Source organism: Mustela nivalis (genome assembly GCF_964662115.1).
Source record: "Mustela nivalis genome assembly, chromosome: 19".
In the NCBI taxonomy this organism is placed as follows: Eukaryota; Metazoa; Chordata; class Mammalia; order Carnivora; family Mustelidae; genus Mustela; species Mustela nivalis.
In genome coordinates, this window is record NC_139038.1 from 25,056,743 (window position 1) to 25,068,951 (window position 12,209).

The following is a 12,209-nucleotide window of genomic DNA, read 5'->3' on the forward strand; positions in this document are numbered from 1 at the left end:
CCTAAGCCTTCATAGTTGAACACAGGAAAGAACAGTTGATTTGGATCAAAAGACCTGAGTTCAGTTTCTGGCTCTGCCACTTTCTCGTTGAGGATTCGAGGCAAGCAGTCCTCTCTCTGAGCCTCAGTTTCCACACCCTGTGAATGAGACTCCTACTCTGGCCCGGTGGAGTATGAAGAGGGACTTTGTTGTTTCTTCCTTCTGGGCATCCTCTCCTTTCTCCCCAGCCTCATGAGGGGAGCAGAGCTGATAGAAACCCTCATTGAGTTGAGGAAGACCAGAAACAGGGCAGCATCATTCAGAACCTGTGGCCTCAGAGGCTGTACCTAGGATCCTAGAGCAGAGGGGTGGCATCTGCTGGGGACACTTTAGGTGGCATTGCCTCCCAGGACCTAGGCCACTTGACGCTGAGGACTCGAACTGGCTGTGGACCCCTGCAGGAGGGTCCGCTTTGAATGGGTCAGCAGCCCTTGAAGAGCTAGCTCACCCGTGACTGGTCAGCCTGTGCTCAGACCCAGGGCAGGACTGTCAGAGCTGGTTTCTTATCCTAGAAATTGTAGGACCGGGAAGCTGTAATTATGCCTTCATCTGGGCCACTGTGAAGCTGGAAGAATTTCTCACTGCTTCATTCAGGGCAGGGGTACCAGTGACTGGTTCTTACTGTTCTTCCACACCTGACCTAGAAATAAGTGCTAAGCTGGGATTTGGCTTGCAAGTGGAAAGTTCCCAGGCAGTATGGAGGTCAGCAATTGGGGTGGGTTGGGAAGAATGACAAATTATCAAGGATTTAAAGTTGCCAAACATTGTGCTCTGGGTTGTTGGTGTAAAATCTGATTCAGTCCTTCGCTGAAGCCCTGTGAGAGGGTTATTACACTCCCATTTTATAGATGAGGACACTGCATCTCAGAGAGTTTAAGTAATTTGACCAGGGTCACGCAGCTGGGCTTGATCCTTGGGTCTGTGTGACTTCTAAGTCATTGTTTTCTTGAGTCGTATTTCTTGTCTCACAGATCCGGGAAGGACAGGGGTCTTTTCTGAGGCAGCTCCTCTGAGGTCCTGCCTTGCATTTTCTTGAACGTGGATGATTCATGGATAGGTGGTAGAGTACTCTGTATAGGAATTGGGCCCCCGAGTTCCTGGAGTTCCTGGGCTGGCTCAGCCGTGGACTCAGCTGTGTGACCCTTGACCTCTCTGGGCCTCCACTCCCTGCTGTAAAATGCAGTGCTTGTGCGAAGAGATGTGCATTTGAGATTCCCACTTGGCAGCCGCCTCCTTCCAACTGTCCGAAACCTTAGGCTGAGGGAAGAGCAGGCGGCCAGCTGGTGAGGTGAGGTGAGCTGGGCTGGGAGGTGTGTCGAGGTGTGTTGGGAGGTGAGATTGTTGGAGGTGAGCTGAGGTGTGCCGTACTCTTTGCTGTGAGTGAGGGGAGGAGTAAAGCAGACAGGCAGCTCCTGTGGTGGGCCATGGTGTAGACCAGACCTGAGATGGAATTCCAGCAGGACCATTAATGAGGCTTGTGCCCCCAGTTAGGCTGTAGGCTTCCACTTCCTTATCAGTAAAACGGGGATGCTGACAGTATTCCTCATAGGGCTCTTATTAGAAGTCAGGACAATCCATTGATGTGTTGATGAGCACTGTGCCTGGCACATAGCCAGCATTTAATCAGCTGGATCCTCCCTGGTGAGGCTGGGTTGGCGAAAGGGCAGGACTTTGGAAATCAGGAAAATAACCACCTTTTTTTTCTCTTAACACAGGGAACTCAGTTTGGCCAGTGGGATACTGCTAGTTTTGAAAATGAGGAACAGAAACTAAAATTTCTCAAACTGATGGGTGGCTTTAAAAACGGGACCCCTTCGCTCAGCCGCCCCTCTAACACAGGCGGAAGGCCCAACATGGCTCTCAGCAAGAAGGCAGCTGACGCCCTGCAGCGGAACCTGCAGCAGGACTACGACCGGGCCATGAGCTGGAAGCACAAGCGGGGCACTGGCCTGGGCTTCTCCACCACCCCGGACAAAATCTTTTATATTGACAGGAATGCTTCCAAGTCAATCAAGTTTGAAGATTAAACTCTACTATCTTATCCTTCAAAACTGCCACAATTGCTTTTACTGTTCAGTTATGCAGTTGAAAGCCATCTGACAACTGTCTCAGATCAAATCTCTGCAGAGATTAAGTTGAAAACTCTGCCCATGTGCTTGGACAAACTGGGGTCAGGGAGCTCGTGTTTCAGAAGCCAAGAAAACATGTGAGTGATTAACGCCTACTATTTTGTGTATTAAGCATTCCATCCCTGTGTGAAGACATCAACTTATATAAATAATAGCTAAATTTGCTGAGTGCTTAGTATGTGCCAGGTACGTACTACTGTGTTTCCCTCACGTTAATGTAGTTAGTAATAATGAACTAACTAGGTGCTATTATCCCCATCTTACCGATGAGGAAACTGAGGTTCAGGGATGAAGTAATAAAATTGCCCTGGTTCACCCAACCAGTAAGTGCCAAGTGCTGGACTTCTGTATCCCACGTCCTGTATCACTATTCACCACTCCTAATGTCCTCGTCTAGGGAATTTTACCAGGAATACTTATGGGGGATGAAGTCTCTTGATTGAAGAGACAGAGGTTTTGTTAGATGTCTAAATCTCAAATAGGAAGTAGAGTTGATGGTCAACAGGTAAGGGCAAGCTCTTTTTCTTTTCCCATCCTGGAGAACCTTTAGGCAAAGAGGTCTGAATGGCCACAGGCAGATGTGGCTGAGCTTTCTCTCCATTTGGGAAATGTGTTTCTAAACCAATGTTGCCTTTTCTGGTTCTCCTGACTTCCATCCTCAGTGTTGAGCTTGGATTTAACCTTCATGCTTTAACTGAATTCTAACAATTTTAGCATTTTAGAGAGACTGTTAGTCTTAGTGAACCAACGGTGAATTCCCAGGGATATGTTTATTAGAATCTTTGTGACCACAAGGAAGAGAGTCCTAGGTGACTTGTGTGGCGGAGGTCTAATGCCGGCAGGCCTGAATGTGCGGGCACGATGCAGGAAGTTGCCTCATTATGACACTGTTACCGTATCTGGACTCTACAACCAGCTTCACAGAGCTCCAGGTACAATGACCTGAGTGACAAATGGCCACCTTCTTCATTCACCTAGCAGTTTCCATCTGAAAATACAGGTTCTGGGTAGGACGTTTTCACATCGCTTGGCCTGAATGCCTCCTATAGACGTCCCAGCTCAGGCAGGCCTAACTAAACAGCAGGATATTCAGTCTGTCACTGGGCAGGAAATCCTGATGTGTAGGGGACTGATACAGCAACTTAACAGAGAAACATTCTTTTTCTCTCTGCTCCATCCACCCTGTTGGTTTCATCGGGCTGCTTGAAAGAATGGCCATAGCAATTGTAGGCACAATATCAAGATACTAGAACTTGCCAGAGGAAGAAGAAAAACCTTGTGGTTCAAGGAAAGTTCCAGAAGACCTTTCATCATAACTCATTGCTTAGCCATGGGTCATATGCCCATTTCTGAGCCAGCCCCTGGCATGTGGAGGAAGATTCTCCTCAAGCCAGTCATACAGGAGGAGTGAGGAGCCGACGCTGGTGGTGGGACAAACATGGAGTCCACTACTGTCCCACTGGGCAGAGGTGAGGCAGGTCTGCCTGGGCGCAAGTAAGCATTGGCCAGGTCAGGAGTCATGTTTCAGGAGGGGCCACTTCGCTTAGAATGTGAACTGGGCCTTTGATGGACTCAACCTTGAGTTGAGATACATAATGAAAGAGGCCATGTATATGCCGGGAAGGTAAGGTTCTGCTTTTGATTTAGCTGCTTCGGAGCACCTCCTCTTTTCACAGGGGAATAAATCTCTCCTGGCCTTGATCAACACTTCAGGAATTTACTCACTGTACTGACTGCTTCTCTAATTGTTTTTAACTTGCCAAGAGCTCACACTACAGCTTGGGCCTGCCTTGGCTTGTCAGGAAGGATTGTGCTCTGCCATCTCTTGGGTGACTCTGGAGAGTCGCTGATCATTTGTCCATTGTCTTGTCCCCATAGTGATAGTTCTCATTAGCATATGATGGTCAGGCCTTTCCCCTCCTGTCATTTAGTATATGTAGTCTTGTGTAATGGGTTTTGAGTTTTAAACCTAATGTGTCACCATTGGCTGAAGTATTCCACTGGCCCAGGAGAAGGTTTATGATAGTTTGTTTCTGAAGCAGGGTCTAGCCAGTGCAGGTGGAACAGCTAAGACAGCAGACTCTCCAATGACCTCAGAATGGACTTAGTCTTGGCAGAGATGCCATTTCTCAGCGGGTTTCTGTCCTGTAGCAATCCCGCAGTCCTGGGAGGATTTTCACTCTGAGCTTCCTGTGTTAGCTGGGCCCTCGCCTTTGTACAGTAAACAACATTGGCTTGTGCCACCTCTGCCCCTTTGTCCCATGTCCAATGCCATCAATCTGCAAGGGTTTTTTTTGTGTGTGTGTGTCATCTCCTATGTTCTTGATGTCTTGACTCTGTGGAACATACCATGTCTCCACTGCAAGAGGAGGTTTGGGGACTTTTACTCAGAATTAGGGCAGGAGAAGTCTTGGCATATAGCACAGTCAGGGTCTTGGTTGAATATTTAACAGCCCTTTTCTCATTTCTCCCTTGGCTTTCTCACTTGACCCACCCTCCTTCCCTGTGGCAGGGTCCTTCCCTCCTTACAGTTGTCCTTATCCAGCCGTCGCTGAAACCTCATGATTTCCTGACTGCGTCTCTGCAGTGAGTGCTGCTGTTTCTGCCTTATTAGCCCACTAGGCCCTGCCCCGAAGCTTGCTTTCCATATCTAGACTGGCCCATCAAAAGGGTTTGCTAGTTTGCAAAGTTCTCCTCTAAAAGAAATTGTGTATTCAGCTCTACAAACAGAATTATTCAGGTTTGTGCACCCCCACCCCAGATGTCTATGTCCCAGTCATGAGAACTTAGGAGTATTAGGACACAAAACAAAAAGGAGTTGAGGGTAGCGGATGGAATTAACAGTTGCCAGTCAGTTGACCTTAAAATAAGATTATCCTGGATTGTCTGATTGGACCCAGTTTAATCATAACAGGTCCTTAACCATAGAAGAGGGAGGCAGAAATGTGGAAGAGACTTGTAAGAACAACTCAACCAGGGGCGCCTGGGTGGCTCAGTGGGTTAAGCCTCTGACTTTGGCTCAGATCATGATCTCAGGGTCCTGGGATTGAGTCCCGAGTCAGGCTCTCAGCAGGGAGCCTGCTTCCTCCCTCTCTCTCTCACTCTCACTCTGCCTGCCTCTCTGCCTACTTGTGATCTCTCCGTGTCAAATAAATAAATATAATATTAAAAAAAAAAACCAAAACTCAACAAGCTGTTGCTGGTTTTAAGATAGAGGAAGGGGCCACAAGCCAAGGTATGCACCTGCCCTCTAGAAGCTAGAAAGGTCAAGAAAACATTCTTCCGCAGAGCCTCCAGAAGGAACAAAGCTGTGCCCACACCTTCACTCTGAGGGAAAGTCCCCTAAGACCTGTTGGAGTTGGAACAAATAGATCTGTAAAGTGAAAGAATTGTATTGGTGTAAGCCACTGAGTTTGTGGTAATTTGTTAAAGCAGCAATAGAAAAGTTGTATAGGTCTCGTGCAGAACTTTTCTCCATTTTTTTTAACCTTATTTCCTAAAATTTTTTGAATTTTTATTTTTCTGTTGTCCTTTGTAATAACAGTAGACTTCATCCCCTGTAGGCTGTGATTTTCAGAGACTGGCTAATTGATTCAGTAATGGGCTGAGGAAAACCACGAAAGATCATAGAAAATCTGAGCTTTTGCCTGGGCCTGGTGACAGATGGTTCTGAAGCGCCTTTGGTGTAATGAATATTCAACCTAATACGAAAGTCCAAATTCATGTCAATTTAAGAACATTACGTTACTCAGGCTTGGGAATGAACACTGTCCGGTAAGAACAACCTCAGAGTAGAAAAAAGGACTTAAAGCAGGTTATTTGTGAATTTGCCAATTGTGTTTCATTTAAACGGTATCATATAGTTAACAGTGGTATTTGAGATCATTTTAATGGAAATAATTTTGTGAAATAAAGGTCATTTGGTAATATTTGAGTAATACCACCATGTTTTCTGAATTTCTGTATGTTTTGTCCAGTAAAGGGGAGCAAAAGGGTTATTCTTCAGTATCCACTGTTTTTTAATGTTGGCTCTTTTCTCAGGCTGGGGCCCAGGGGGTGGAGTAATTCACAGTTCTGTTGGCCAAGAAATCCGTACCATATTCTTTGGTCCTAAACTGTTCAGTAAAAATAGGAGTTTAATATAAATTTATTTTTAAAATTATTTTAGCCGCTTTTACTGATATTGTGTGAACTATGATCCTATATTTCACAGGGTAGAGAGGATATGTCCATTTTATACCTTCCAAATCCACAACTTGGATTAAATGGGTGCATTTTCCTGAGCGCAGACTTCCAGGCTGTGAATCACCACCAATCAATATTAATGCTTTTACTGATTGAAAATAAAATGTCAGTGGAAGCTCATCAGCAGTAATACAAGAATCAGATTCCAGATTCCAAAAATCTGGTGGTAAAAAAAAAAAAAGAATCACATGCAGTTTAGAATTATGGCTGCAGAGCGAACAGAACAGTATGTTTAGACAAGTTCTCTTCTGGATGAAGAGAGTCAGAAGTAATTAAATGAACAGTCATGAACATAAACATTCCTTTGGGAGGTTTATTCAGTTATAGAATACTTCCCACTGAAGCCACAGAGGGAGTTGCAGATTTGACCTCACTTTCTCTAATCCACCACTGTGTGTTTTTAAAATTTATTTTTAATAGTATTTGGCATACATATTATTAGTTTTATGTGTACAACATAGTCATTTGATGTTTTATATGCATTAAAAAATGCCTACCACAGAAAGTATAATTACCATCTTTCACTGTACAAAGTTATTAAAATATTACTGATTGTATTTCCTCTGCTTACTTATATCCCTGTGATTTACTTATTTTATAACTGGACGTTTGTTTCTCTTAATCCCCTTTGCCTATTTCCCTCTTCTTCCCACCTCCCTGCCCTCTGGCAACCACCAGTATCTTCTCTGATTTTTGAGTCTGTTTGTTTTTGTTTGTTCATTTGTTTCTTTACAATCAAATTATATGAAATTATATGGTATTTGTCTTTTTCCAACTTACTTCACGTACCATAAGCTTGTAGTGTATCCATGTAGTTGGAAAAGGCAAGATTTTGTTCTTTTTTATGGCTGAGTAATATTCCTGTGTGTTGTGTGTGTCCCCACACCATATTATCAGTGGACATGTAGAATGTATCTTTATCTTGGCTATCATTGTAAATAATGCTAAACATAACGTTGTTTTTGGTTTCTTTCGGGTAAACACCCAGAAGTGGATCGTATGGTATTTCTAATTTCTTGAGGAACCTCTGCACTGTTTTCTACAGTAGCTGCACCAGTTTACATTCCCACCAACAGTGCATGGAGCTTCCCCTTTCTCCACACCCTCCACAACACTTGTTATTTCTTGTCTTTTTGATTATAGTCAGTCTGACAGGTGTGAGGTGATGTCTCACTGTAATTATCATTTGCATTTCCCTGGTGATGAGTGATGTCGAGCATCTTTTCATCTTTTGGTCATCTATATGTCTTTGGAAAAAATGCCTGCTCAGGTCCTCTGCCCATTTTCAGTTGAATTATTTGAGAGATTTTGGTGTTTAGTTGTATGAGATTTTTGCATTTTTTATATGTTTTGGGTATTAACTCCTTATCAAATATTTATATATATCTTTTCCCTTTTAGTAGTCTGCTTTTTTGTTTCATTGATAATTTCCTTTGCTGTGCAAAAGCTTTTTAATAGTCCAGTTATTTAGTTTTGCTCATGTTGCCCTTGCCTGAGGAGATAGATCCAGAAAAATATGTTAAGACCATTGTCTAAGCATTTACTGCCTAGGTTTTCTTCCAGGAGTTTTTTATGGTTTCAGGTCTTACATTTAAGCCTTGAATCCATTTTGAATTTTTTGTTTTTAACATTTATTTTACTTTTGGGACTGGGTGGCATCAGGTCAGGTCATGATCTCAAGGTGTTGGGATCGAGTCCTGCATCAGGCTCCTTGCTCAGTGGGGAGCCTGCTTCTCTCTCTGCCTCTGCCTGCCACTCTGCCTGCGTGTGTGCTCACTCTCTGACAAATAAATAAATAAATCAAATCTTTAAAGATTTCTTTTACTTTATTTGTTAGAGAGAGAGAGAGAGCATGAGAGGGGAGAGGTCAGAGGGAGAAGTAGACTCCCCGCTGAGCAGTCCCAGTGTGGGGCTCAATCCCGGGACTCCAGGATCATGACCTGAGCTGAAGGCAGTTGCATAACCAACTGAGCCACCCAGATGCCCTGAATATATTTTTGTATGTGGTGTAAGAAAGTGGTACAGTTTCATTCTTTTGATGAACCTGTCCATTTTCCCCAGCACCACTTATTGAGGAGACTGTCTATCTCCCTATTGTTAGATCCTTGGATCTGTTGTCATAGGGTAATTAACCATATAACTGTGGGTTTATTTCTGGGCTCTCTGTTCTCTTCTGTTGATCTATGTGTCTTTGTGCCAGTACTGTTCTGTTTTGATTACTATTGCTTTGTAGTGTAGTTTGAAATCTGGAATTGTGCAACCTCCAGCTTTGTTTTTCCTGTCCTAAGATTGCTTTGGTATTCAGGGCCTTTCGTGGTTCCATACAAATTTTAGGATTGTTTGTCCAGTTCTGTGGAAAATGCCGTAAGTATTTTAATAGGGATTACACTGAACCTGTAGATTGCTTTGGGTAGTATGGACATTTTTAACAGTACTCTTCCAGTCCATGAGCATGGTATATCTTTCCATTTATTTATGTGACCTTCAGTTTCTTTCATCAGTGTCTTACAATTTTCAGTATAGTTCTTTCACCGCCTTGGTTAAATTTATTCTTAGGTATGTATGTATTCCACTGTAGTTAATATGTGGTGTAATACTAGTTCAGGTGCGTAATACAGTGATTCACTAATTCTGTACATTACTGACTGCTCATCATAATAAGCAGTCTTCATCTATTTTTACCCACCCCTCACCCACCCTACCCATCTGCCCTCTGGTAACCATCAGTTCTCTTAGTTAAGAGTCCATTTTTTGGGCGCTTGGGTGGCTCAGTGGGTTAAAGCCTCTGCCTTTAGCTCAGGTCATGATCCCAGAGTCCTGGGATCGAGCCCCGCATTGGGCTCTCTGCTCGGCAGGGAGCCTGCTTCCTCCTCTCTCTCTGCCTGCCTCTCTGCCTACTTGTGATCTCTGCCTGTCAAATAAATAAATAAAATCTTTTTTAAAAAGTCTGTTTTTTGGGTTCTCTTTTTTCTTTGTTCATTTGTTTTCTTAAATTCATATGGTATTTGTCTTTCTCGGACTTTTTTCACTTACACTCTCTAGATCCGTGTTGCAAATGGCAAGATTTTCTTTTTATGGCTGAGTAATATTCAAGTGTGTAAGTGTCACATATTCTTTATCCATTCATCTATTGATGGACAGTTGGGCTGCTTACATTCAAAGTAATTACTGATAGGTATGTATGTATTGCCATTTTGTTGCTTGTTTTATGGTTGTTAAGTAGTTCTGTTCCTTTTGCTCTCTTTTCTCACTGTTTGCTGGCTTTCTTCAGTGGTATACTTGAACTCCTTTCTTTCTTTTTGCATGTCTGTTACTGATTTTTGATTTGTGGTTACCATTAGGTTTGTAAATAACATGTATACATCAGTTTATATTAAGTTGATGGTCCCTTAAATTTGAATCTGTTCTTTACCCCCCCCCCCCATTTAAAGTATATGGTGTCATACTTTACATCCTTTTATTTTGTGAAATCCTTGACTGATTTTTATAGATATACTTAATTTTCCTACTATTGTGCTTTCTGCTTTTCTTCCTTCTCTTTATAGTCTTTCCTTTCTACTCAGAGTCCCCTTTAACATTCTTGTACAGCTGGTTTCGTGGTCATGAATTTAACTTTTATTTGTCTGGGAAACACTTTCTCTCTTATTCTGAATGATACCCTTGTTGGATTGGATATTCTTAGTGGCAGGTTTTTTTCCTTTCAGCACTTTGAATATATTGTGCCACTCCCTTCTGGCCTGCAAACATTTCTGCTGAAAAATCACCTGATTGCCTTACAGGGTTTCACTTGTATGTAACGGTTTTCCCTTGTAGCTTTTAAAATTCTCTATTATTGCTGTTTGCCATTTTAATTACTAAGAATGTGTCTTGGAGTGGACCTCCTTGGGTTGATTTTGATGGGGGCTCTGTGCTCAGATCTGGATTTCTGTTTCCTTAGCCAGATTTGGGAACTTCTAAGCTATTATTTTTTAAACTTTCTGCCCCCTTTTCTCTTTCTTCTCCTTCTGGGATCCCTATAATGCAAATTGTTGTTATGCTGATAGTATTGCTGAGTTCCCTAAATCCGTTTTCATTTTTTTCCTCCTTCCTGTTTGATTGCTTTCTATTACTCTGTCCTCTAGTCATTGATCATTCTTCTGCTTCCTCTAATCTACTATTTATTCCATCTAGTATAGTATGAATTTCATTTATTGAGTCATCTCTGATTGGTTCTTATGTTTTCTGTCTCTTTGTCAAAGGATCTGAGGTCCTCCACTCTTTTCTGCAGTCCAGTGGGTATCTTTATGACTATTACTTTAAATTTTTTATCAGACATATATATTATTTGTCTCTATTCTGTTTAGCTCCCTTGTTTCGATTTTGTCTTGTTCTTTCATTTGCGATATTCCTTTATCTCCTCATTTTGTCTAACTCTGTGGGTCTGTTTCTGTTAGGAAGGTCAGCTGCCTCCCCTATTCGTCAAAGTGATGGCTTACGAAGAAGAGGTCCTGTAGTGCCATGCAGTATCCTGTTTGCCAGAACCTGCTGTTTCTGGGGTGTTTACTGTGTGTGTTTTGAGTGCCCTGTTACTGTGGCTGAACTGCTTTTGCCTTAAGCTGTCTGCAGTGGCCCTTTGCCTATTGTGGGCACGGTTTGGTCCCTGTGTTAGTGGGTCAATCTGGGGCCTCCTCGGGCTTGAGTTGAGTCAGACCAAGTGTTTGCCACAGATGCAGTAGCACTCAACTACCGGGCACTTTCCTTGTGTTGAGGCCTGAGCTTTGGGGCTCTGGCCAAGGATGCATTGGAGGGAGCAAGTCCATAGAATCCAGGGGCGCCTGCTTGTAGCAGGGTTTGTGCTGTAGGTTGCTCTTGGAGGGGACCTGCAGCCACCTACAGCTCCTGCCAAGACTGCTGGGTTGGATTGGGCAGATCCACAGAAGTGCGAGTTGGGGTGCGCAGTGCCATCAAGCTAGCTTGGAAAGTGTGCTCTGCTGGTTCCTGTGGGTGTCTGTCTTGGCACAGGGCAGGGAAATGGCACTCACCAGCTCCTTTGTCCTTGGAGAAGTGTCCCAAGGAGCCTTGCCTCTGCAGAACATACTCTAATAATAGTAAATCAATCTCACTCTTGGACACCCCAGGCATTTTTCAAACTGCTACTTCTATGTTTTATCTCCATGGGGCTGTTTCATGTACAGTCTGCTTAAGGATAGAATCAGTTTTCTATTGTCCTGGCTCTCCCAGAGCTGAGCCCTCTGATTTTTAAAGTTCCAGGTGTCAAGCTGCATTGACTGTAAAAACTAGTGAAATTATGCCCCTCTGCTTTTCAAAGCTAAATGTTATGGGGATTCATCTTTCCTGGGTGGGCTCCTCATGCCTGGGGTGCCTGGGGTGAGGGTCTGTTTCTTGACCCTGTCCAGGCCCGTGGCAGCCCTCCCTCACGTGGATAGTCCTGTAGTCATTTTACCTCCCAGCTGCATCTCAACTTTTCCTACCCTCTTCAGTGTGGTCTCTTGTCTACGTTTAGCTGTGGAGAGTCTGCTTTGTCCTGTTTTACCCTTTTTAATGTGGTTGTAAACAGTGTTTTTAAAACTTTTTCCTCCTGCTAGTTTATTATTGGCGTATAAAAATGAAGCAGATGTATTAATTTTGTATCCTGCAACTTCTACTGAATTCATTTATTATGGTGAGTTTTGGGATTTGGGGGGGGGTTGTTTTTGGTCTTTAGAGTTTTGTTTTTTTTTTTTTTTTTAAAGATTTTATCCATTTGACAGATCACAAGAGCGAGAGAGAGGGAAGCAGACTCCCCGCTGAGCAGAG

The 12,209-nt window shown here is 43.3% G+C and overlaps 1 protein-coding gene across 7 annotated transcripts in view; it reads left to right on the forward strand.

Moving 5' to 3' along the window:
* The window catches only part of KNOP1 (lysine rich nucleolar protein 1), a 45,862-nt gene that overhangs the window by 16,384 nt on the left and 17,269 nt on the right, over positions 1-12,209 (forward strand). For 4 of the 7 annotated variants that reach the window (XM_082714897.1, XM_082714899.1, XM_082714898.1 and 1 more), the window contains one exon: positions 1,755-6,108. The exons of the other annotated variants lie outside the window; for them this stretch is intronic. In XM_082714897.1, the coding sequence (XP_082571023.1) occupies positions 1,755-2,066 (312 nt within the window). In that variant the 3' untranslated portion in view covers positions 2,067-6,108. Of the gene's footprint in view, positions 1-1,754; positions 6,109-12,209 lie in introns of those variants that run through there. 7 annotated transcript variants of the gene reach the window in all.